Source organism: Corvus kubaryi, unplaced genomic scaffold (genome assembly GCF_017639235.1).
Source record: "Corvus kubaryi isolate FWS band 111438036 unplaced genomic scaffold, C.kubaryi_AGA036_p1.0 74, whole genome shotgun sequence".
NCBI lineage: Eukaryota > Metazoa > Chordata > Aves > Passeriformes > Corvidae > Corvus > Corvus kubaryi.
Window position 1 is genome coordinate 12,409,313 of NW_024582061.1, and position 26,253 is coordinate 12,435,565.

Genomic DNA, 26,253 nt, shown 5'->3' on the forward strand with positions numbered 1-26,253 from the left:
ATTTTAACGATCTCACAACCTTGCAACAAACAACGCTGCAATATTTACTTTACAAATTCAGTTTAGATGTGGGAAGTGAGGGCCCTACCAAGTGCCAGGTCTGCAAGTTTCTCCCTTTTATCATCCTGCAGAATTTAAGGACACCTTTTTCTGAGACAGAGAGCAAAAGGCCTGGTGACTACTTTTTATGCAGTCTGAAAGCCTCTGTTCATGTGCAGTCCTCCACAGCTGAAAGAAATGGTGTTTGTTTCAAAGAAAGCATACATAGTTTGTAAAGAAAACTCCTCTATTTTTTTATTTCATTTTTAAAAATTGGAAGACATACATTGGCTTTGAGTAAATGTATAGCAGCTATACTGAGTCCAATTAAAGCTGCACAGACAGAATGAAATCCTTAAAATCTAGCATGTTGTGTTTTCATTTTGTGTGATACTTATCATCTCCTTAGAGACACTTATGTTCAATGCCAGCTGTCAATGTCCTGCACAATTAAACTTCTAGTTCCATTAAAACCCAATGTGAACATCTTCAGTTTCCGTAAGAGGCAATGAGTAGAGGAGATGTACTGACATATTCACATCACGATTATTTGACATGTTCCAAATCAGAGTTCTCTCCTGTACAACCCCCCCAACAAAACAAACAAACAACTTATTCCAAACATTGTTGGTGTCATTTCACACAAACCTCAACTTGATCTCTTCTTTCCCAAAATGGCCTCTTAAAATGCACTTTAAATCAGAAAAACTCATCAATAAATGCGATCGTTCAACCAACCAGATCTTTCATCCCTAGAAACTTCAAAATCAATAGGTTCCAAAGAATGGCTTCCTTTTAATCATAAAGCAATCAGAAAGCAGGTGCTATTTTCAGAACTGTTGCATTACCTAGTTAGCCTTTATGGACGGTCCTGCGCTTACTGATACATCTCTCATCCGAACTGCTATTTTTGTTGCTCTTTTCCCACTGCCATTGCTGATGCTGGCAATATTGCTTTTGAAAGCCATTTCCTTTTCTGCTGATGCTACAGATTCTGCTGAGGTAATGAAATTGCTGTGGTCACTGTTAATGGCCCTGAGTAGCTACTTCTCTCCCTATCCCAAATGCTTCTATTTTTAGTCTGATCTTACACCCCCCAGGGCCCTGGAAATAAAGAAAAGCCGTGGCACGCAGGTAAGTACCTCATGGCCCTTGTGACCACAAATGACAGCGGGATGATTAGCGGGTGCTAATTGTAGCTCTCCCTGAGCTCCAGACCGTCCCAGAGCTGGGACAGTTCCTCGCACAGCTTCCTTCCTCCAGCACCAGAAAGGGGAAGCGCTGGGGCGGCTGCGGGGGCTGTCACGATATCGGCTTTAGCCAGCAGAGCTTTCCCTCCTGCCAGCAGCCGGGCAGAGGTGCGGAGTCAGTGTCAGAGGGATGGGGCTGGGGTGCCGAGCCCCAGGGAAAAAGCAGAACAGATCCCAAAGCTCCCGAGGCAGGCCCTGCCTCAGCAGCACGACCGGCTCAAGCTGCCGGGGGTCGGCGGTAAGAGGGGAGGGAGCGAACTCCCTGCCCCGCCGCGGGCACCCGGGCAGCGCCTCCCGCCCCGCGGGGCCTCCCCGCGCTCCCCCCCAGCTGTGGCAGCGCCGGCCGGCACCGACCCCCGGTGGCGGCGGGCGGAGGGAGCGCAGCAGGGAGGCAGGGAGACAGGGAGGGGCGCCGGAGCGGCGCCAGCGCTGTCCCGCCTCCTCTCCCGGAGCCCATGCTCCCCCTCCGCCTCCATTTCCCGGCGTGCGGCGCGGGCGCGGGGCAGGAAGTCCCGTGCGCCTGAGTCAGGGGCGGCCGGGCGGCCGCTGCCGGGGTCGGCGGCGATGGCGCTGGAGACCCTCTCCCCGGACTGGGAATTCGACCGCCTCGACGACGGCTCGCAGAGTGAGCGCCCGCGGAGGCCGGGCCGGGCGGGGCGGGTGCGGCGGAGCCGCCTCGGAGCGGGGGGAGGCGCGGGCTGAGCAGAACCTGCTCCACCCGGACCCCCCCCGCTGCATCCCTGCCGGGAACGGAAGGGAGGGAGGAGGAAGCAGTGCGGGAGCTGAGCGGGGTCGCCCTCCCCGGCTCCCCCCGGACCCTGCCCCCGCCCCTGCCGCCAGCCCAGCGCTGATCCCCCTGCGGCCAGGCCTGCGGGGGTGGGCGGCCGCTGTGACCTTTCCTCCCACCACCCTCTCCGTAGTTGTCGGGGTTGTTTTGGGGGGGGCGGGGGGGAAGTGGCTTTTCCAGCCCTTCATCCCTTGCTCCCTCCGTGTGGCGGGGAGGGCCAGGCTGCTTGTGCCACCCTCTCTTTTCTTCCACGAACGGGGCTTGTCGTGGGGACGGTGTTTCTTTCCTTCCCGGTCATTTCTCGGGGCTCACAAATTTTTGCAGCGGCTTCCTTGGTTATCCAGAGAAGTCACGTCAAGATGTGTTGTAAGCAGTTAGTTGTACTCCGCTTTCATTGGTAAAGGCTCTTGTCACGGGAGTCGGGCGGTCACTTGCAGTTTCACCTTTAAAATATAATTGAATAAGACCTTGTGATGCTGAAATCTTTCACGGTGGATTCATGAGCCCGTCAAAATCCACGTTTTACTCAGCCTGTGGAGGTGACCTAGTTTCTAAACAGGGAACTTATATGGCTGTCACACTGTAATACACACTGTAAATTGAACTGTGCCAAATTAATTATACCAGGTGTTGCTGTGAAAATATGTCACTCATGGACCAACTGTTTCACATATAATGTTATCCCAAGGGGTGATACTGTTTATGCCATGTTCATTTAGTCTGGATTTCAGTGGAAACTGAAGCTGTCCTGAGCAGAGCTTTTTATCAATTCTCTAGTTGTGGAAAGGAAAACATAGCTTTTACTCAAAATGCTAGATCTCCACTAGTTTAACCATGACATGAAGTGCAGCTCGAAGAAATTTACATGACTTTAGCATAAATTTAATATGCCCCATTACCACCATCTCAAGGGTGAGCAAACAGGCTGATCTTCCATCCAGAACAGCACACAGCCTTCTAGAGAAAAGCCAAAACCAATTCCTGTGATTTGAAAGGCATTTTTTTGTGCTTGTTGTCTACTTTCACTTTGTATCACTAACACTTAGCAATTACAACTTTCTCAACTGAGGGCATAAGATACTAAGTAAGTCTAGTTTGTTACATCTCTGTCCTAGATATGTATGGGCATGGCACTTGCAAGTCCTGTGAGCTATGAGTTCATTGAATATTGATATTGCTGATTTTGTGGAAGAAGTTAAGATTAAGGTGGGGGATCGGTGCTGCTGAGTTCATCTCTTGCATTGTTCCAACTATAATGCTTTAGTTTTATCACCTGAGGAGAAACTAAATCAAACTTTATTGTAAACACATTCTACTTTATGAAGTATGTCTGCTGCTCTGAAGAAAAGAATGATATCTGCTTTCTATGATTTCATTTTCTTCATCTGTGTGAGTCACTTTATTTAGGAATAATGTTCTGCATCTTAGAAAGCTTCCCTCATCTCCAAGTCATTTTTTATCTGTGCAACTCTGGCTATCTCTGGCTAGAAAAGAGCTTTCACTCTCTTGTTTCACTAAGAAAGTGAGAAATGATTCACACCTGTCTCTTGTGTTATAGATGATCAGTACAAGGTGACAAATTGATGGCTATAAATAATTAAGTATTTGGAAGTATTTAATGAGCTGTAGTGTTGTTCAAATCCATCATTTGTCTGCTAGAAAGGTGGACAGTCTGTGGATCTCTAGCAGCGTGCTGTTGTGAGGTTTTATTTGAGACATGCTCAAATACTCAATGTTTTTGTTTCATAGGGAACTGATTTGAACAGCAGTGCCAATTTCCTACTCTTGTATGACTTTGAAATTTTTCTCTTTTTCCTATAAAGCCCCAATGACTGTCAGTTTTGTTGTTCTTAGTTTGTCTTGTGTGTGAAGGGAGGAGATGTGCTTGGGGAAGTACCACAGCACACTTCTATAATATCTCCCCTACTCCAGATTTTCTAGCAGTAAAGCACTGAAGCTGGCTTGGTGGCTGGTTAAAATCCGTTCAGCAGGGCTGTGCATCTATCAGTGTTTTGCTGGTTTGCTGCAGCAGAGCTTGCAGAAGATGCATGGAAAGAACCTGAAAGATGAGATGGATTTGATGGAACAGGATAATATGATGATACAACTTAAGGGCTACGCATCAGTGCCAGGAGTGCTGCTGATGGAGAGTGTTTTGTTCACTTGCTTATCTTTCTACATGAAATTCAGTCTCCTGATCTTGACTGTGCTTGTGCCCTATCTATGCCCATTAATGTGGGAGAGTGTGCTGTGCTCCTTGGGTGGGCTTTGCTGTCTGTGTGCCTTTATGGTTGGCATTGCTGCTGCTTTCAGAGTACTATCTTAAAATTAATTCAGGTCTTCACTGCAGTCATTTTTCCTTCTCAGTCTCAACCTCCCTGTATGTAGTCCTTTTCATCTTTTCCTTATTAATTTGTCTTTATTCATTCCTCTCTTTCTGCCTGGTACAGTGTCTCAGTCAGATATTTTCTTTCTGCAAAAAATGCTTAAATGATAATTGATTCAGCTCTCCCACTGAAGTAGCCAACAGCTACCATTTGGCTCAGTTGTTTGCAATGAGGATGAGTAAGAAGTTGAACATGCAGAATAAAAGAATATATTATTTTTAACTTGCTAGGCCAGTCTACTTGCTGAAATGGACACATATAAAGCTATGTATGAGTTGAATTCTTGTGTAAGAAAAGTTCAGTTGTTCAGTTGACCTGCATTCTCTAACTTTTTTTAGACAATCCTGTTTTCAACAAATAACAGAAGATTGTAAACTGTTAGATTTGTTATCTAATTATGGAGAAGACACTTCAGTCTTCACATGAAAAAGGATTGTTCTTCCTGAGTGTAGAAGCCTTGAACTATAATAATTTACTCTGTGGTTCAGATTATGCAGCTAAGTCAGTAATTGTGTATGATTTGGGGGGGAGTGGGGAGCATCTTAGTATGGGAAGAAAAAAAGATCAGGATAGAGAGAATGAAACTGTTCTTTGCACCAATTGCCTTTACATTTACTTTGCTAATTAAGACCACTGTTGTTGGTGTTTGACCAGCTGAATGTTAGCCTTTGAACCTATTTGTCCCTTTGAACCTACTTGCCTCTGACACTAACAGCACTGCTGTGCATTTCAGTGCCCAGCAGAAGAAAAATTCTGCTTGAGGAGGGTGAATTTGAAAATGGGAAGGAATGACTAAAAGCCATAAGCTTTCCATGTAATGCTCAAATAGCTCGCTGGGAGGGAGAAGTGGAAAGAGGATTGCTGGAGATTCAGCTGCTACTCAGGCTGAAATGATTAGACAGATTGTCTCAAAGTTCTTATATAAATGCATATGTACTGAGGGGTAGAGTCACCTGCTGTGTTACAATTTCTACAGTCATTTCTTTGCTCAGCAAATTATGTGATTGTTAAGGTCTTAGTTTGACAGTACATGTGCCTTAAAATAAAAACTTTTCTGTGTACTGCTTAGATGTTTGATATTCTTTAAGTAGTATTTTAATTTCTTTTAAACTAACAATAACTTATGGGATTTTTTTAGAGAAATAAGATTTTTGTATTAAAGCTGCATTTTATTAAAGAAAAATGCCACAGCTAAATGAGGAATACAGGACTAAAGCTGAATAGCAACAGATGAAATGTTTTTAATAAAGTTTTTTGATATTGCAGTTTATTGAATTGTCCATAAAACTGTACAAATGTTATCAATTCTCAGAAATTCATGCTGAAGTGCAATTGAAGAATTATGGAAAATTTCTTGAGGAATATACATCTCAGCTGAAGAGAATTGAAGATGCTTTGGATGACTCTGTTGGAGATGTTTGGGACTTCAGTCTTGATCCCATTGCTTTGAAGGTCTTCATATATTTAATATATATATATACATTGTAACTGTTACTTTTCTAGGTCGTTCTTCCCTTCAGAACCTCAGCAGTAAAAGCTTGATGCATTTGTGCTCTTAAAATTTTGACTTTTGTGTTTGAGAAACCTATCCCATATGACTTTAATTATCAAGTAATTAATAAATTGGTGCATATCATAAGAGAAGATGTTTTCATATTATTATTTTCTAGTCTTATGGATACTAGCAGAAGCTAAATGAATTTCCAATTCTTCATGTGTTGGGAAGGCTGGTTTCAGCAGACTTCTTCCCTGTGACTGGTGGTGTTTTTATCTGGGGGCCGGGGTTCCAGGAGAGCTCACTAATAGTTGTAAAACTGTAGAGCAAACTGTGTGTGTATTTTTAGGTTGTGTTTTGACCTAATGGCCTTGGTACAGAATTGGCTGTTTTCTTGGTCACAGGTTCTCTCTCCTCTGAGGAGCATTATTTTTTCGTCTTCACTGAATTTCCAGACATAGCTTAAAAGCGCTTTTGTTGCCATATGAAACTTGTCTGTGCTGAAGATGCACTCTGAAGCAATCATCTGTCTGAATAATTTGAATAAATTATGTGTAGGGCCACCACAGTACTGGATGTTTATGCACTAGTCAAAATCAGGCTGACTTAAGTACATATTGTCAGTGCCTGCATACAGATGTATTTTCTGCTTCCTGTTTCTGGCAGCTGGGATTATTAATTAATGTTTTAGATTTCCTGGGCTGTTTTTTTCCTACATATGCCATAATGACCATGCTTTTGCTTTTCAAGTTTTGTAAGTAAGTTGTTATAAATGCTATGTAATATACCTAGTTATTTGCCTGTCTGCCTAGAGTGAAAGGAAAGGTATTCCCATGTAAAGGTGAAGAGTGAAGGTTTCCTGCAGTGCAGGTTACCAGTAATGTGCAATTGTGGCTCTCTTATTACTGACCCTATTTGAGATTAAACTGGGGGAATATTTACCTAGTTGGATAAATGTATTTTTGACTAATGTTTTCTAAAGTTGCTTATTTGTTGTTTCTGTTTGGTTGTTCTGTGGTTTTTTGTTTGTTTTTATTTTAATTTTAGCTTTTGCCATATGAACAGTCCTCCCTACTGGAGCTCATAAAGACAGAAAACAAGGTAAGTGCTTTATGCTTAACAGAAAAAAAAGTTGTTCAACTTCAACCCAAGCCCTTTAAATGTGAACTTGTTTGTAATCTGTGTGATTTTTTCTTTTCCCCCCCTGCTTTGAGTCTAGGTTCTAAACAAAGTTATAACTGTGTATGCTGCTCTTTGCTGTGAAATCAAGAAGTTAAAGTATGAGGTAAATTCAGCTGACTTTTATTATTATATATGAAAAGGTTTGCAATTTGGCAAGCTGATATATAGATTTATTTTTAGTAGTAAAGAAACAAGATATGTCTAAATAATTTTTGCAGCTTGATTACATATATCCTATTTATTAAAAAACAAATTTCTGCTTTTGTTGTTAGGCAGAAACTAAATTTTATAATGGCCTCTTGTTTTATGGAGAAGGAGGTAAGTAGCTCCCTTTACTGTAAAAGTTTGTAGTTTTACGTTATTGCTTCAGGTTATATTAAATGCTACAATATCTGTAATTTTATAATGTGGATACGTGCTTTCTCTGTGTCTTTAACTATTGCACACCAAATAGAGAACTTTGAGGGGATAGGGGTACATGTTAGTGTCTTGTAGCTGTCCTGAGTTAGCCTAAGATAATAATAAGGTTTATCTGAAAAGCCTTGTTACCTGCTGTAAGTATTGTTACATTAACAGGAAATTTTGTTGCAGCCTTATTTGCATGGGAAGTAGGGAGTGTGAGCTGCTGAGGTTGTATTAAATATCTTATGTACAGCTTGTCTACTGTAGCAGCTGTTTTGCAAGGTATGGCATTGAAAACATGTTTTTCACATGTAAACACATCCTAAACCAACTTATTTTGTTTTGGGACTAGATTTGACATTGGTTGTAGTAAAACAATAACTCTGTGATTTAATTGTAGTAAAACAATGAAACCATTAACAAATAATTTGACCAAAGTCCTGACCTCTTCATTTATGCAATTAGTATTCCACAAGTTGGAGTGTATTGATGTCACCTGCCCTTCCAGAGCAGGTAACTCACACCACATGTTTAGACCATGGCATAAGATGGGCACAAGTAATTTTAAGTCAATTCACAGATCATAAGACCCTGCTTTAGGTGAAAGCTGATTTTTGTCTTGGAGTTAAACTGGTAACTCCTGAATGACTGGCCTTAAGCTTCCACCTTAAGGGATACTAGTGTGGGAATAAGCACAGATCTTGGTCACAAGGACTGAATATATTAAAGAGTTGCTTCAGAGACCTATCACCCAACTTTGTTTGTATTTCAGTAATTTGAAAGAGAGGGAAAGCCTTTTCATAGTAGTATTGTAAAAGGGCATCCTTAAAGCTTTTCAGGAGACGAGAGTGTGTGATGGAAATATCAGGGAATGTGAAATCTTTGAGCTCAGGACTGTTTAACATTCATTTAGGTGTTATATAAAATGACTATTGTGGTTAAGGAGCATGGAAAAGTGGGGGATTTGTTAGCTTGTTATATGGGAGGTTTTTTGGTGTGGTGGTTTTTTTTCCTTCTTTTCTTAGCAGACTTGCATGTCTTATCAGATATGGTTTTAAAGTCATACACTGCCAAAATGGTACTGGGAGATCCCTCAGAATTTTCCATGTCTCTAGCATGAAAAAGTCAGACTGTAGCAGATTAATATACTGCAGCAGCAGTTTGTTCCTGATGGGGGTGGTGCAGGGAATGCTTGGGAATGGCAGGAACTGAGAGGTCGGCCTTCTGAGGTTTAGGTAGGAATGCAGAAATGATGTTCTCTATTTCCATGTCCCTACTTGTAGCACTTGCTTTGATAACAGCAAGCTTGCTTACTTTAAACAACTGGCAAAGTTACTGGCTCAAGGATGGCTGAAATTTAAACAAATACTATGCTGGCTTGTTCCATCTGTGTAAAGAAAATTTTTCCCTCATCTTGTCTTTGCATTGAGTAGGTCTAGGAACTTTAGGTAGTTGGATGGGATTTTTTAGGACATACATTGAAGAGATTAAAGTTTGCACAAAATGTGTAAAGAGGAAGCAATGCAATATTTAGTATCTTGTCCCAAAGCTCCATGTTAGAGAAGTATGGAGACTCTAATCTCTGACAGCTCTAAAAGAATATATTTTATGTTGCAAGAAGACCTGCATTTCTTAGGCAGGTAAACTTGTAATTTTAAGTGAGCTTTTTTTGCTCAGAATGACCCAGAAGAAAAATCTCGAGTCTACAGCATCTGTTGTCTCAATGGGAAGACAGTATTTTGTCAGGTGATGTTCAAACTACTCCAGATGACTGAAACAGTTTGGCATGGGTGATGTAATTATTGCATTTCTGTGTTCTGTGTCATACTGATAATGCTGTGAAGCTATGGTGGTAAGCCTGTTCTTCTGTGCAGAAGAATATGTAGGAAAAAGAAAATGAATTCCTTCTGGTTAATCATGTAGAATATTCTTTCAAAAAAAACCACCTGGATGTTTCTTGCAAGATAAATACGTAATATTTTCATGCAAATTTCTTAAAAATGGAAACATTTGTATGAAGTTACATAATAAGTATGCCTTTAAAGAATTACTGGTTTTATTCTTTTTCAGATGAAGGAGACTTTTCCCAGCTTTGTATCTAATTTATAAACCATGTAATTTTTAATGAAAAAGAAACTCCAAAAATAAGTCCACCTTAGGACAGCAAAATTAAGAGGTTTTGGGGCTCCGTCAATACTTATAACAGTGCACTCTACTTGTATGACAAATAAATGGCTTGGAGGCCAAGCTTCAACATCAATTTAACAGGTACAACACAGGCTTTAGAAAGTGTTGACAAATGTTTCTCTTTTAAGCCACAGATTCCAGCATGGTGGAGGGAGATTGCCAAATACAGATGGGAAGATTTGTTTCTTTCTTACAGGTAGAGTATGTTTTGATTGTTTGACAGCAATTGTAATCTTAATTTTACTTGCAAAATAGATTTAACATATCCATATCCTGTTTGCATTTTGCTGAAAGGCATAGCAGTCATTTGATATGTTACTATGTTTTGCCTGCAGACCTGTCACAACCAGCTGACATATCACATATTGTTTAGGGATTTTTTTGTACTGGAAATCTAATGAGAGAAGGAATTAGAATTTACTTTTAAAATATTTCAATAGGAGAAGATAAATTGAGGTTGCTTTCATCTGATGTTAAAGGTAGCTATTTTTATGGGTCTGGCTAACAAGTTTTAGTGTTCATTGAACACTGGAAATGGGTTGTTTTATACGTTTGGGTTTTTTTTAGCTGGTAGAAGAAAGCAAAATCAAAGTATGTACCTGAAAAAATTTGCTTGTGTCTCCTTCAAATGTTTTTGGAAGAACACTTATACAGCTTGGTTGTTCAGGATCCTTTGCATGAAAACAGGATCTGTTTGTCTTCTGAGGATTTCCTGTGCTCTTGGGTTTCAGTCTGTTGTGGAGTTTTTTGCCCTTAATATAACTTAAGTGACTGTCCCATTCCAAAAATGTTTCTATTTTTATGAAATATTGCCTATAATGAAACATCTGTGTTGAAGCAGAGAATATAGAGGAAGCTTCCAGAATGTTTAAACAAATTCTGGTTTAACAAGAGTTAAAATTCCTGTTCTTGATGTATAGCAGCATGGCAGTAATCATTTGCTGTGTCATGACAAGTCAAATGCTGTAGGAAGTAATTTCTCAACTTTTTACCATGGTGAACTGCAGTGAATTGTTAGGATCTCTTGGGTTTTCTTCCCCGTCTTCCAAGCTCTTTGTTTTATCAACTTTGTAGGTTTCAACCTTCATTTTCTGTTTCTTTCCTAGCAGATGTTTGAGACCTTTTAGTGATTCTCAGGTGGGGCTACTGTACATTTGTGTTTTTCCAGAGCTAGGATGCTCTGTCCAGGTGGAAGCTGAGAGCAGGATCTCTGGCTGTCTGGATTTCTATGTGCATTGCAAATGAACTCTGTAAAATAAGTCTGTTTATTTAAGGGATTTATGCTGATATGTATATTTATGGGGTAAACACTACACAAAAATACAGCAGTATTCCTTCTCAGACCACTTTCTGTGCTGTGATGTGTTAGGAATTGTTGAAAAACTTTGGAAGGAAGGGACATGCAGGATGTTACCGCAAAGGGAGGGTTTACTGTGCTAACAGATGTGTGCTATTTAGGGTAAAGCTATGAGGAAAAGGGTTTGCTTGTGAAGTTTGTTGCTTTTCAGCAGCGGTATTCTCTGAAATCTGTTTCGTGTTCTATATCCCTAGATTAGGAAATGCTGTTCTGGTCACTGTTATAAGCATATTCCCAGGGGTGGTGTGAAAATAAGAAGTTGACAAAAAGAGGTGAAAAGTATTTTTCATAGAGCTAATGTCCATGTATTGGTTTATTGGCTCTTCTGAGCCTTCTGGAATTAGCTAGATGCAGTAGCCTCAAATTTGCTAGGCAAAAAAAAATTTTAAAAACATTATCAAAATAATGCTCTGAAACATTAGTTTAAAATTACAATCTTGTCTGTATTATGTAGCTGCTAATATGCATGTGCTGTTGAATTGGACTACTTTCCAGAAATTTTAAAATGGCAGCTCGTGCTGCCTCCCCAGGAAACATGATCTCAGCTATGTATTAATCCATTCTTCTGGAATCTGTTGGCTTATTTCAGCTGCATTTGTTAGAGCAGTACAAGAAGTAATGTTTTGTGAAAACTGGTGACTAATAGAAGGCAGAAGCCCAAATAAGATCTATTTTTGATGGAGAGGAAGACACAATTCAGCTGTTAGCCAGTCTCCTGGCAGGCTGGCTGTTCAGCCAGTGTGGGCTGTCTGCTATAAAGCCATCTGTGTGCAGACTGGCTAGACTTATCACACACTGACATTTCCCTGATGGCATTTATAAGATAAATTAATGAGCAGGTATTATTGCAGTTAAGGGAAACTCAGATTCATTTATCCTGTTGTTCAAGGAATGCATTGTTAAAATCCATTGTAGAAATTAAAACAGTCCTTTATATGGTCAGACTTGACACATTCTTACTCATTTTGTTACGTAACTGAGCTGAAGTTCTGTCTTGGTCAGGCAAACCTCTCAAAGACACTGACTTTGTTTTAAAGCAGTATTCTGTGGCTTATCACTCTTACAGTAGGCACAGGCTTCTGTGGTAATTTCTAATTTGAACTTGGCTATTAGCAGCATCCAGAGTGTGACTCTTAGTGGGAAAAAAGCACAGCCTCTGCTAACAGGGATAGTGTCCCTGAAAGTACTTGGGCTCTGTTGTCAGGTCACTTTTACTGTCTTTGATAAATTGAACTGATGGTAGAAACTGTCAGAGTTGTACTGGAAGCTTGTGTTTGGTAGTTCATTAGCTTAGTCTCAGATCCTTTTTCAGAGCTGTTAGTGGGATGTTTTCCATCCTGCTGTAGGTCCATCCGCTGACTTGGATTACGGATATAGTTGGAGCTTGAGCTGCAAACTCTGTAGTTTATGTTTGATGTTTTAGGTGTAATGATAACTTGTGTATGAGGAGGATCTATGCATTTATGTGCATTTTATTTTCTTGTATTTCAGGAGCTGTCTTGCTTTGTTACCCGATGTTACGAAGTGGTGGTGAATGTAGTGCATCAGCTGGCTGTTCTGTATACCAGCAACAAGTAATTATTCCCTAAAATGCTGTTTTATTTTTATGTAGAGTTAAATGTATAAAATATGAATGTTATATTTAAGGCATGGTCATTTTTGGAATTAGAGATATAGTGCTTTGCTGTGCAAGTTTGGGCTTCATAAATGGTTGTGGAAGTGGTTTTGGTTTATTTTCAGAAAAAATAGTGTTTGTATATAATAAGATGCAAGGATTTAACTATTTGTCATTTTTAGTCTTTATGTTTAAGAAATATTGGTTTTTTTCATCCTTGCTCTTTTTGAGATGCTCCTCCTGTTGCTTGATTACATAGATTAAAAATCAGATCACTCCTACAGTCTGTTTTTAAAATGTAAATCTTGGCATATATTCTTCACAGAACAGCCATGATAAATATGAGCTGTTCTAAAGATTAAAAAGGCATTAAAATATTTATTTTATTTACAGGAATGCACCTAAAATTATAGAGACATCTGGAGTTCATTTTCAGGTGGGAATGATTTGGAACTCTTTTGCTTGTGTTAACATATATCTAGGTCTTGATGATTAATCCTGAGAAAAACAGCATGAAAGTGACTTTTGAAGACAGCTTTCAATTTGGAATCTCCTTTAAAAGTTTTATTTTATTAATCAGCTTTTTCTGGCCTTTATGTGGGAAGGCCTGGTATCTCCATGTCTGTCATATTCTAGCTTTCTTAGAAGTGAAGTGTTTGCATGCTCTGTTATTGCAATGTGTGCCTCTGCATACAGGCAATATTAAAAATTATGCTTTCAGTGTCAAGATAGATCAGGGAATTTAGTTTGTGTGCAGACACCCCTTTAATATTCCTTGTGTCACTACAAATAAAATCTTTAAGCTGCCAAACCACAAAATTTCCTGTTTAACTCTCTAGCTGGTACCATGTTGGCTGAAAATACATTGAAAGGAACTGAAATTTTATGTGCCACATATGACTGCAGTAAACTTTCTAATAATTACAGTCCTTTTCTTTCCTTTTTTTTCTCCTTGCAAAAACAGGCAATGTATGAGCATCTAGGAGAGTTGCTCACAGTCTTGATCACTCTGGATGAAATAATTGACAATCATGCCACGCTGAAAGAGCACTGGACCATGTATAAGAGGTGTGTCTCTGATGTGACAAATACTCCCACAGCCTAAAAGATAAAAGCATGTGCGTCTGTGTACGTTACAAGAAAGTCAGTGTGGGAACATGGATTTTGGTAGTCTCTCCAGAAATTTCAGTGAAGAACAGGGCTAAACTCCCATGGTGTCCTTGTAACAGTATCAGTAAGTTTTTAAAGTACTGAATGTTACATTTTCAGTGCAGGGTAAGCATCTTGGCAAACAATATAATAGTTGGTGGGGTTTAAAGAATATTCAGTAAGAAATGTAGTACAGAACTGAGCTAAGACTATCCCTATCCATATTGACCATGGGAATGGGCATACAGCTTTAAGAAGGGATGGTACCTTAAGTAAAAGCTAAAGAGTCAACAATTGTAAAGGTAGCTAAATTAGTGGAGTATTAATTGTGTGGAGTATTGTGTCCTTGAAAACCCAAATAAATGGGAGTTAATCAAATACAAATCGCTTATACAGACCTAGTGGATTTTTGTGGGGTTTTTGGGGGTTTTGTTTGTTTATTTTGGTTTTTTTTTTAATTTTGGGGATGCTGCTAAGGGTAGGTGTGGGAATCAAAATCTATTATTAAAATAGTTCAGGGTATGACAAAAATGTGAGCACGTTTATGTGTGTGTTCCACACCTACTCCTTACAGGCTGCTGAAATCTGTCCATCACAATCCTTTTAAGTTTGGGATTCAAGAAGATAAACTAAAACCATTTGAAAAACTGCTGTTAAAACTGGAATGCCAGTTACTTGATGGAATGATATTTCAGGTAATGAACTTAATATTGCCCAGTATGATAGAGGAAGCTTACATGAAAGCAACACTCTTTTCAGAATGAGTGGTTTGTTTGTTTGTATTTTGTTTTTGTTCTGGTTACAGCGATGTGTGAGTTTGGCTCTTGCATCTGTGCCTGGGAGAAAAAAGGCTCTGTTGTAAGATCCTTTCTTGCTCTTCTCATGTGCTTGAACTGTGCCAAGCTTTGAATGGTAGCAGTAAATGCGGACTGTTCTGCCAAACTAGAGAAACACAGACAACTTGGCATTAGGACTGTGTATTATCAGAATTCTGCTTTTGTCCACATAATAGTGAGCAGGTTTACATAGCATAGGTCTTTAATTTAGCTGCAAATCAATTAGTCACTTCAGTGATCTTTAAAATATTTTGAGTGTGACCTGTCATTTGTTGCATACAAGACAGGTTGCTGTCATTAGGGACCACTGTGGTGGTACATACCCCTGAAACATGTGGGGGCACATGTGGATGAGAAGGATTTTATTACATTTTCAATACAGTTAAATTAAATGTGTTCATACAAGAATCCATCTCTTTAGAAAAGTGTATGTTACAGACACTGAAATGGGATGTTGTGGCACAGTGGGCAGAGGATAATATTGTTGAACCTGGTCAAAGCAGAGTCAGTTGCTCAGGTCGTGCCATTACATCTTAAGTGGCATAGGGGAAAAGGGCTTGTTCTATAAAAGCTTTCAAAAGGAAAATTGTAGGTAAATAATTAGGCACACTTTGGCTTATTCTTTCAAAGGATGTTGCTACCAGCTATCCATTTTTCATGTTTTATTTCCTTAATGTTGTATAAGTACGAAGACTTCATTATATATTTGAAACATCAGTAGGATTTGACTGGTATTCATTCAGGAAGTTTCCCCTCCTGTCCTGCAAATGCCTCTTCCTAAAATTCATTTAAAAGATTGGATGCAGTCCTGTTAAGGACATTTCTAATCTCTTTGGGAAGTATGAAATGTGCCTCTATTTTTTGACTGTCATGGGATTTTTGCGAGCTCTTTTAAACTGCCAGCAGTAGTGTGTGATTTTATGCTACAAGGTCATGAGCCACATCCTACAAGACACTTGTGTGATAATCTTGCTAAAGGACAATTAGTAACATATTATAACGTGATAATACAAATATGCATCTAGTTTCTTAGCACTAGCTCATCAAATGGTTTCTTTAAAAATGCTCCTTAAAGGAAATGGGGAAATAAATAAAATGGGGCTTTGAATGTCAGGTGTAAGAGTGTTTTAATATTTTCTGGTTTTATACTTAAAAATGGAAGCATAGTTAAGAATCTGTATGTTGTAGAAGTTTAAGGCTTACTTTAGGTTAGTTTTAAATAAATGTGCTCTTCTAGTATTCTCTTGAAAATCAGTAGTCTTTTGAGGTCCAAATCTCATGGCATTATCTTGATATATTGATATTTTTCCCCCTTTTTACTCAGGCTTGTATAGAGCAACAGTTTGATTCTTTAAATGGTGGAGTGTCAGTGTCAAAGAACAGCACATTTGCTGAAGAATTTGCTCATACTCTTCGCACAGCTTTCGCAAACGTTGAAGCCAAACTCGGTAATGCAAGCTCATGCTTTTCCTGCCAGCTTCTCTGTGTCTAAAATTGTTTATATTGTTTGTGTGGGAGTAAACTTCACAAAGGTGTATTTTTTCAGGTGAACCTTCAGAAATTGACCAGAGAGATAAATATGTGGGCATCTGTGGCCTCTTTGTACTGCATTTTCAGATTTTTCGGACCGTAGACAAGAAATTTTACAAGTCATTGTTGGATGTCTGTAAAAAGGTGAATGCTTTATTCTTTTGTCTTTCAGTAATGAAGCAGGTAATTTTCTGAGTTACATAGCATAGGACAGACTTGGGAAAAGAAAGAACACAAAGAAGTCAGAGAGCAGAGTTAAGAATTTTGTACTTCTTATAACTCCCCCGTCATTTTCTTTTAAAGATGGTATAAAATTTGTGCACTCACATAGCAGCAAGGTAAAATAAACTTGCAATTTCTATTAAAATCTTTCTTCTCAAGATTAATGTGGCACTGAAGACAAAAAACTGTTAGAGTTATGAGTACTCTGGTGCTGAATAAATGCTGTGGGTTTTGACCTTGGCTGTAAACATTTGTTTTGGAAGACCTCTAAGTGCAAAGTTGACTGGGACTTTTTCATATTGGATGGTGTGAAGAAATTATTAAAATCTCTAATATTGTTTAGAATCGCTGAGAGTGGTTATAATTTTGCCCGTGGTGTCCTTAGTAAACATCTAGGGAAACTTTTTTTAACATCAATGTAATACTCTGTAGAAAACAGTTACACGGAAATAAACTGAACTGTGTTAATTGTGTTTAGTGGTAGTATTTCCTCCTCTTTTTTTTCTTTTCTCCCCAGGTACCAGCCATTACATTAACAGCTAACATTATCTGGTTTGCTGACAATTTTCTCATCCAGAAGATTCCAGCTGCTGCCAAACTACTGGACAAGAAAAGTATTCATACAGTTAAAACACAAAGGGAGAACTTTTTACAGCAGAGGGCACAGTCACTTACCAAGTATGCTTCCTAAATACTGCTTCATGAAGCTGTTTGGCAATTATGTTATAAGCACGTGGGCTTTTTCATTCAGTGTAGTAACATGCTGTGTAGTGTCTCTCAGTGGTGTTAGTCACTTGTTCCACTTCACTGCAGCAGTGAGTGTGTGTCAGTGTTGCTGCAAAAAGTTTTGGCCAAAACTAAGCTGCTTTTCATGTCATGCTTTCAGAAAAATATATATTATTACACCAAAATAACAGTATTCCTGGCAGTTCTGAATATTTGTTTCAGTTACTTCTGTTTCCATATTTTCAAATTCCCTTTTGTTTTTTAAACTAGTGTCTAGGAACCTGGGATGCTTTGTTTTCTGTTAGGGCTCTCTGCTTTCTATGTGTTTATGGAGGTAAGCTGCTAGTAGGCTTATACTAGAGCTCACCTCTGCTTGGTGATGATATTTTCTTTGCAAGCATTTCTTTCTTTGTGACTGTTTTTATTGCTTGTTTAATGGTCTTTGAAATTATCTGTATTTGAAAAAAGCCTCTCTTGTTTTGTGTTCTGCATGTAGTGTGCAGCTCACCTCTTTCTCTTCTAAAGTATGCTTAAAGATGAGATGGAATATTTTTAGCTGTTAGTCTTAAGAACAAGTGTACTGCACAGGAAGATGACAGGGCTAAGGTTTGTATGTTTCAGAATAAAAGAAGAAAGTGGAGACTGGGGTCTGTGGAATGGCAGTAAAAACTTATATTTTGCACGTTGCCTTCCAATGCAATAAGCAAGCTGGCAGAACTGAGTTGGAGGGGAGGAGGGAAGGAGAAAAAGCAGCTCTGTACCTGATTCTCTGACAGATTATTTTCACTTCTGCCCTGTTTCTTTTTCAATCCACCTTTTCCTGGCCTTAATTCTTTCCTGGGCTTCAATTCCTAGATAGGGCATAATTGCACTGCTGCTTTGCTTCTGGTCTTGGGCAGTGGTACAAGTCTTAAGATTAAGAAAAAGTTGAGAAAAACTTCTGGGTATTCAAATACATTTCATAGAAACAGAATCATTTAACTTGGAGAAGGCTTCAAAGATCATCAAGTCCAATTGTATCTCAGCAGTGCCAAGTTCACCACTAAACCATGTCCCTAAGGCCCACATCTTTAAATACTTCCAGGAATGGTGACCCAACCCCTTCCCTGGACAGCCTGTTCCAGTGCTTGACAACCCTTTTGGTGAAGAAATTTTCCTAATATTCAATCTAAACCTCCTCTTGGGAGAAGAGACCAGACCCCACCTCACTAAACTCTCCTCTCAGGGAGTTGTAGAGAGCAGTAAGGTCTCCCTGCACCTCTTTTTCTCCAGGCTGAACACCCTCAGCTCTCTTGCAGGGCTTATGCTCCTTCTCCAGCTTTGTTTCCCTACTTTGTACACACAATTTTGAGGATATTGTAATAAAATCCAGATTTTGCATCTGCTGATTTGAACTGTGCAAGTAACCTTTTCTTGCTTGTTTACAAATCCTTGCATTGGACTATTCCCTGAATATGAGGACTCTTTAGAAGTGTAATTTTTGGCAATGGAATCAATGACCTGAATACTTCCCAGCTACATCTGCTGTAAGAAGTTGTATTGCAGTGTCACGATTCTCTATTTAGCTCTACTTAACCATTTAATTACAACTAGTGTAATTCAAACAGATACACTTCTGTAGAATGATGTTACTTAAGAGCAGTCCAGTCTGGCATTGATGTAATGACAAGTTATATTTGTTTGTCTGTGGGTGTGTGTGTTTGTGGGTGTGTGTAAGCAGCAGAAATTCAAACTTGGAGGAAAAAAAATTGGCACCAGTGTTGGACTTTTCTGTCTAGTGTTTAAAAGCACTTTCTAGCAGTTTTGTGTGGCCTTTTAATTTAAGGAAGTGTAATATATGCACTGCTAAGAGGGCCCTGCATTCTCTTGAAAAGTAGATGATTTTTGACTCATTGTACAGATATAATTGGCAGAGTAACTAATCCTTGCCTACAGAGAATTAAAATGTAAATGAGTATAGGGTTCTGATACTTTTAGGAATGGTGAGTTTTTATTTTGGGGACTGAAAGTTTAAAATATTTCCCTTGCAACACTTAAGGTTTTGGAAAGAAATAAGAAAAGAAAATCTTCATAATCTTCTTACTTGAAGTGAGCAACATTCCCTGTTTCCTTCCCCAGAGATATGCACTCATACTATGTTTTTGTGAGCTCGTGGATGACAAAAATGGAATCTGTCTTGTCCAAGGAGCAACGCGCGACGAAGTTCTCTGAAGATCTTTCTAACCGCTGCAATGTCTTCATCCAGGTGTGCAGTCTTCTAATGTGGTGGTGCAGCAATCTGATGTTTTGGTGCAAGTTGTTGAACATAAAAAGAAATCACAGCAGTTCTGTGATCATTGGTGTGTTATTTCACAGTGTGGGAATTCTTATAAAACTTGTAAAGCCCAGTACTCTTCCAAGAAAATCTGTAAAAGGTCTTTTGATAAAGAATATGGGGAAAGGGACTATGACTAAATATTCAGTGGCTAGAATTTTGGATTTTTCTCTTGACTTAGGAAACCAAAAAGCTTCATTTTCTTGTAGTAAAGGTTTTGGGTTTCTTTCCTTTTGAGTCATGAGGTATGTAGGGTGGACTGAACCAGTGTCTTAATTTAGTTTTATTTAGGACAATACATACTCCCAGTAAAGGTTTTGTGTTGTTTCATTGTGCTTTGCCTAGTGATGATACTTTACAAGAATCTTACTACGTTCCAAGACAGCTGGTTTTCTTTTGGCCTACTAACAGCATGTAGTCTTAATGTAAGATGCATCTTATTTCTGAATTTATTTTTTGCTAGTTTCTATAAGTATCTATCTGCCTGACAGAAATTTGATGAGAATAGGTGTGTGAAAAAAGCATGATCTTGAATCTTCTTTAGCTAAAAACAAGCATGTACTAGGCTCTGTGGTTCTTACATTTGAATTAATTGCAATGGACTTAAAAATTTGTTCCATACTGAACTGAGTTCCCTACACCACTTTCTGTCTTTTCCTAGTCTCTTTTTCTCTTTTTTTTAATCATTACTATTTTTTCTTTGAAATAAGTTTAGTAATTTTTTGTCATGTTGTATATAATCAGCATTGTATTTAAAAGCTTAGAATGTGTTTATGTAGAGATGACTGGTATCTTTACTGTGGGATGGACATTTCTATTTAGAAAGTGTAAAACTGTAAATACTGCCAGTGTATTTATTCCACAGAATCTGGAAGGTTTAGATTGTTTTTGTGGTGGGATGTTTCTTGGTGAGTTGGGAATTGTTTGATGGGTTGATTTACAATAGACTGAAATTGTTTTGAGGCTCTGTGATTATTCAACTCACTAACCTGTGTTTAATTGGAATGGCTTTAGAAGAGGTTAATCAGATGATCTAATGAGTCATAGGCAGTTTCGTAGTGTCTGCTAATAAAAGGGTCTCATTCAGCTTTGGGATCTCATGCTTGTTTAATTTAGTGGAGTGGTAGGCTCTCTGTTGTGCAGGGGCAAAAGTTAGCTGTCTGTCATGTATGAAACAAAACAGAGAGGACTTATTTTATTGACTTGTGGAAATATTAATTTTTAATTTTTCTTCCCCTTGTATTCATTTTATTTTTAGGGTTTTCTTTATGCATACAGTCTTAGCACCATCATTAAAACTACAATGAATCTTTACATGTCAATGCAAAAACCTGTGACCAAAACCTCAGTAAAAGCCCTGTGCAGACTTGTGGAGCTTCTGAAGGTAGGTCACTGGATGAAAATTGTCTATTTCATGTAGGAATTACAGAGAACATTGACCAAATATCCCATATTTAAAAAAAAAAAAACTGTGATGGAAAGTGGTTTAGCATGCCTGGCTTCTTGTTTGTGAGTGGTTTGGTTAGAGAATAGATTTGGAGGGCTAGGACTGGTTTTGTTCATTTGTTTGTTTGTTTTGGGGTTTTTTTTATTCATAGCTTCTAACTGGCTTTCTTAGTTGATGTCACAGAATGATTGAGGTTGGAGGGGATCTCTGGAGGTCGTTGGTCCATCCTATCTGTGCTCAAGCAGAGACACCTAGAGCCAGTTGTCCAGAGCAGTGTCCAGACGACTTTTGAATATCTCGAAGGGTGGAGACTCTACAACCTTTCTGGGCAGCCAGGCTGTGCAGGCTGTGACAGTGCTTGGTTACCCTCATAGTAAGAAAGCGTTTCCTGATGTTCAAAGGGAAACTTCTGTGTGTGTTTGTGCCCATTGCCCCTTGTTCTGTCACTGGGCACCTCTGACAAGAGCCTGGCTCCATCTTCTTTTCACCCTCCCTCCAAGTATTTATGTACAATGATACGATTCCCCTCCAAGCCTTTTCTCCACTGGCTGAACAGTCTCAGCCCTCCCAGCATTTCCTCACATGCGAGATGCTTCAGTCCATGAATTATCTTCATGGCTCTTGGCTAGACTGTCTCCAGTGTGTCCATGTCTCTCTTGTGCTGAGGAGCCCAGAACTGGACCAGCACTCCAGATGTGGCCAAACCAGTGCTGAATTGGGGAAGGGTCACCTCCCTCAAGCTGCCAGCAAAGTGTTGTCCATTGGAGCCAAAGCTACCATTGGTCTTCTTTGGGACAGGGTCACGTTGCTGCTTTGCACTCAACCTGCTGTCCACCAGGACCCCCCAGGTTCTTCCTTCCAAGCTGCTTTCCTGGTATGATGGATGATTCCTGGTATATACTGGTATATGGGGGATATTGTTCCTCCCCAGATGGGGGACTGCACATTTCTCCTGGTATTTTTTCCAAAAGAAAGGTACTCTATTTTGGGATGAATTCTGGAAGCAGTGGTGAACAAAACTGAAAAAAAAAACCCCAAAACAACAAAACTTAAATCAACCCTAAAACTTTTTTATGCTCCTGAATAGCTTGGTCTTCTTGGTTTCTAAGGGTTAATTGTAAATGCTAGTGGCAGCACATTACAAAGTGGAAAGAGTCTGTATTTGCAGTGTGGATGAGTCACACATAAAGCCAGATTCTAAAGGCAGCAGTTTTAGTAACTACATGAACTAATGTGTTTTGGGATTGACTTCAGGCAATAGAACATATGTTTTACCGAAGGAGCATGGTTGTGGCAGACTCTGTGACACACATCACTCAGCATCTGCAGTATCAGGCTCTTCACTCTATTTCTGTGGCCAAGGTATGTAATCCAAGTTCTAATAATTAATCTTCATCCTCTCTAGGTAGTTTCAAAATTTATAAGCTTTCCTGTAGTTCCAAGCTTCTTCCTAGAAAACTGTACAGCATAGATGGTTATCTGTTTTTTGACCAAGAATGATTCCCCTCTTCCTCTAAACTGCTGCATCTCTTGTCATCTTCCTCTTGTGTTCTTTTTAGATTTTATTTCTGGTGAATTTTCACAAACTGACCTTTGCTTACCTCTTTTCTGATGCACATTCATAAAGCAATCTGTTGCAGGTCTAAGCAAACAGCCTGTTATTTAAGTCTTTGTCTTCTTGGGAAAATAGCAGTACATGATGGCTTACAGGAACCTACTGTGGGCATAAATTCTCTATTTCACTGTGGGATAAAATGGCTTCTTTTGCTTATCAAATCTTGAATTTCAGAATTCAGGGCAAGTGGGAAAATGAGACTTTAGTATGCCTGTTCTGATGTATTACTGATTGGTTTTATTCTTTCATCACATTCAGTAGCAGAATTACAAAGGATGTATGCTATTGTTACTGGTGCAGCTATTAAATTTCCTTTTTATTTGGCTGTAATCTCAATTTATGTATCTGGCATCTCTATATTTTCTAGGGTAAGCAAAAAAATAGTTGTACTTATAAAAAATTTATATATAGATATATATATATATGTAGCAGGAATAGCATGAACTGAAGAGGTTCCAAACTTTAAAGTTACTAAGAAAAACTGTTTCTCTTCAAAGAGTACACATATATAGAGAGAGATGCCTTTCAGAAACTTTTCAAATGGTATCTGTAATTACATTACAGTTATTTTTAAATGCATAGAAATATGCTAAGACTTCTGTTGAAGGATATTGGAAAGAACACATATGTGAGCCGTCCTTGATATTTTGACTACTTATCAGAAAATATGTAAAAGGCAAAATGTTGGTAAATAGAAGGATCCATTAGTACTGCTCTTTTTATCTGCTCTGCTTTGTTTCTAAGTGGTGTAAGGTCTAAGACACGCAGCAGATGAGGTTAGGAGCTTCATGCTGAGCACACAACACGTGTGGAAGATGTTTTATTTAACTCTTGTGAAACTTCCTCTTCTGTGTCCCTCTGCTACTCACAAATACATCTGTGACTTCCACTTTTTTGCCATTACACTTGGTTCCTTTCATTTGTTCATGCAAATAAGTTTGCACTTCATCTTCCTGGTACATTAGAGTTTGTAGAAAATTGTAAGCTGTCGTTATTACCATGTTTATATGTCTCATGGCTTTTCAGCTGTAAACTGAATTTTGTTATCAACAACTGGGAGTCATTGATTAAAAATTTAAATTACATGTCCGTTAGAACTAAAACTGCCATGCACTCTCATGCAACTTGCACAGTGTTTGTGTACTGTATGACCTACCCTATGTCCATGTTGGCTGCACATATTCCAAGTTCATAGGTAGGTAATATCACTGAATTGACGGAGTAAGTGAATCTGCATTCAGTTACCTCTGTTCACAAAACATAACTTGTTTGCAGAAATACTCAATTTATGACAAGTCCACAAAAGAAGAAATAGTAAGCTATTGCCTTTGGGCTTAGGTAACTTTTCTCTGAATTTCTGTGTCTTTTTGTCATCAAGAAAAGGGTAATTTCTGATAAAAAGTACAGTGAGCAACGCCTGGATGTCCTCTCTGCTTTAGTGTTGGCTGAGAACACCCTAAATGGGCCAAGTACGAAACAGAGGCGACTGATTGTTTCCCTTGCACTGAGTGTGGGAACACAGATGGTGAGTGCCATGCTTGTTCCAAGCCCTTCATTTGTTTGGTAGAGTGTCCTATGAAAAAATATCATCTTGTGATCTTGTGTTTATTTTTTTTTTTCTTCATTTCTAAAGAAAACATTTAAAGACGAGGAACTTATTCCCCTTCAGTTAGTTCTGAAAAAACTGGACTTGATCAGTGAACTCACAGAGAGGTAAGCAGTGGCAGCAGTATATAGAAGGCAGCAGTGTCTTGGGGCAGCTGGGTCTTCACTGTATGAATGTCAAAATCTGGTCTCTGCATGCTGGTGGAGATTTTTGCATGTTTTGTAGACCAGGGATGGACAGAAAGAATTCCAGAATTAGGTCTGAAGCTCACTTGTCTTTGGGCAAGTTATATTTCACCTGACTGTTGATTGTTTAGAAATTCTATCACTTTCTTGGATGACTTGGTTTTATGATAAGCTGAAGTGTTCCCCTTAACCCAACCCCAAAATTTATGAGTTAGTACCAGTCTGTTTGGGAGACTGGGCTGTTAGTTCACATGTTTTTACTGCTGCTGTAGTTTCAGTGCACACTCAAGTTATACCATGCTGGCCATTTGTAAACCAGGTGAATATCTGGGTTCCATGCAGTTTTTATGGAGGGAGAAAAACACCTTCAGTGGTTGACTCATGAGATAAAATCCTGGGAATAATGTAGACAAGTTGTATTGGGAGAGGCCTGTTTCTCCTTTGACTCACAGGAGAAAATTAGAGAATGTATGTTTGATCTCTAGGCTACTAATTAAGGCATGTAATAAGAAAATGGTTGTTTAGGACTTCACTGTAATGTAAGATTTAAATCTTTCAGAGACTGAGTAAATCTTTTCACTAAAGCAGGTACTTTTTATTTATAAATAGGCTAGTGGAAAAAAAAGAAATAAAAAGTTCTTTAACAAGGAACTTCTGAAGGTCAGTGCATCTGGAACATTAAATAATGATGTAAAACTTGGGCCTGAAATGCACTTGTCTTTAGTTAAAACACACTCACTGTGTTAGAAGAATGGTTTCTTCCAAATCTGTGTTTAACAGTTAATCTTTTATTCCAGAGTTCGGGCACAATGTGACTGTTGTTTCTTGTACTGGCATCGAGCCGTCTTTCCAATCTATTTAGATGATGTCTATGAAAGTGCAGTGGATTCTGCTAGACTACATGTAAGTAGTAATGTTACAACTTACTAACTGTTGTGACAGCTTCAGATGAAGAGATGATAAACCTTAGACTGAAGCTCTTAAATAGAAAGCTCAAAAAGTAAATCCCTGGCTACTACTGAGTCAGACATTTCTCCTCAGTCTGGAGGATATAAAAGCAATCTTTGTTCTAAATCTATCTGTTAGATTTCTTTAAAAAATCTCAGGTTGCTGTTGTTAATTCTGTATCTCTGTGCCTGTCTCTTTGTTCCTCTCTTCATTCTAATTTGAAATGAACACCTGCTAGACTTCAGCATTAAAAGCCTTTGTTTGTCATTGTGGTTACATATTTCTAAAGCAGGTATCACTGTGTTCAGTGATTCTGTGTTGAATAGTTGTCCTGTAGCTTTTTCCACCCCTTATCTCTTCTCCCCTTGTTGAAGTACTATGTACTAGCTGCAGATGTGAATCGTGCTTTGGCATGATAATCCTGATAAAAATCAATCGTCTGTTCCATGGTTGTACAGTACTGAAATGAATAAAGTGCAAATAATTTCTGATGAAATAGCTAATACTTGGGATCTTCCAGTCAGCAGCAAATAATACTTCAGGTTAAGGACATGACACTTCAGTAGGGTTTATGAAGTCCATTTCTAATAAAAATGGGCAGACTAGTGATTCTGATTTTTGTTAGCTTTGAACTCTATTTGAGTTGCTGGTGATATATCTATCTGTTAATAATATATATTTTTTAATAAGTATATGTTTAGTGCACTACGGGACTGTGTACCTGCTATGATGCATGCAAGACACTTGGAATCTTACGAGGTGCTTCTGGAATGCTATGACAAAGAAATCATGGAAGTGCTCAATGAGGTAACTGGTTGTGGTTGGGAATTAAACACAGCACTGTGCTTGAAATATCTTTAGCTCAGATTAGCATCTACTGTAGCAAATCTGATATGATCTGTAAAAATTGCACAGAGAACTTTGGTTCTTTATTTTAATAAATAAGAAAGTGTTTATTTTGACTGATGATTTTG

General features: G+C 38.9%; 1 protein-coding gene across 4 annotated transcripts in view; it reads left to right on the top strand.

Moving 5' to 3' along the window:
* Positions 1-1,767: 1,767 nt before the first annotated feature.
* WASHC4 (WASH complex subunit 4) overlaps positions 1,768-26,253 on the top strand; it is a 55,540-nt gene continuing 31,054 nt past the window's right edge. For all 4 annotated transcript variants that reach the window (XM_042051204.1, XM_042051201.1, XM_042051202.1 and 1 more), the window contains exons 1-20: positions 1,768-1,914; positions 5,776-5,915; positions 7,006-7,059; positions 7,178-7,243; positions 7,413-7,458; positions 9,858-9,925; positions 12,578-12,660; positions 13,095-13,137; positions 13,666-13,769; positions 14,425-14,545; positions 16,011-16,134; positions 16,233-16,360; positions 16,956-17,116; positions 19,283-19,409; positions 20,737-20,862; positions 22,180-22,287; positions 23,919-24,065; positions 24,174-24,253; positions 25,129-25,234; positions 25,970-26,086. In XM_042051204.1, coding sequence (XP_041907138.1) covers positions 1,854-1,914; positions 5,776-5,915; positions 7,006-7,059; positions 7,178-7,243; positions 7,413-7,458; positions 9,858-9,925; positions 12,578-12,660; positions 13,095-13,137; positions 13,666-13,769; positions 14,425-14,545; positions 16,011-16,134; positions 16,233-16,360; positions 16,956-17,116; positions 19,283-19,409; positions 20,737-20,862; positions 22,180-22,287; positions 23,919-24,065; positions 24,174-24,253; positions 25,129-25,234; positions 25,970-26,086 — 2,010 coding nt within the window. In that variant the 5' untranslated portion in view covers positions 1,768-1,853. The remainder of the gene's footprint in view (positions 1,915-5,775; positions 5,916-7,005; positions 7,060-7,177; positions 7,244-7,412; positions 7,459-9,857; positions 9,926-12,577; positions 12,661-13,094; positions 13,138-13,665; positions 13,770-14,424; positions 14,546-16,010; positions 16,135-16,232; positions 16,361-16,955; positions 17,117-19,282; positions 19,410-20,736; positions 20,863-22,179; positions 22,288-23,918; positions 24,066-24,173; positions 24,254-25,128; positions 25,235-25,969; positions 26,087-26,253) is intronic.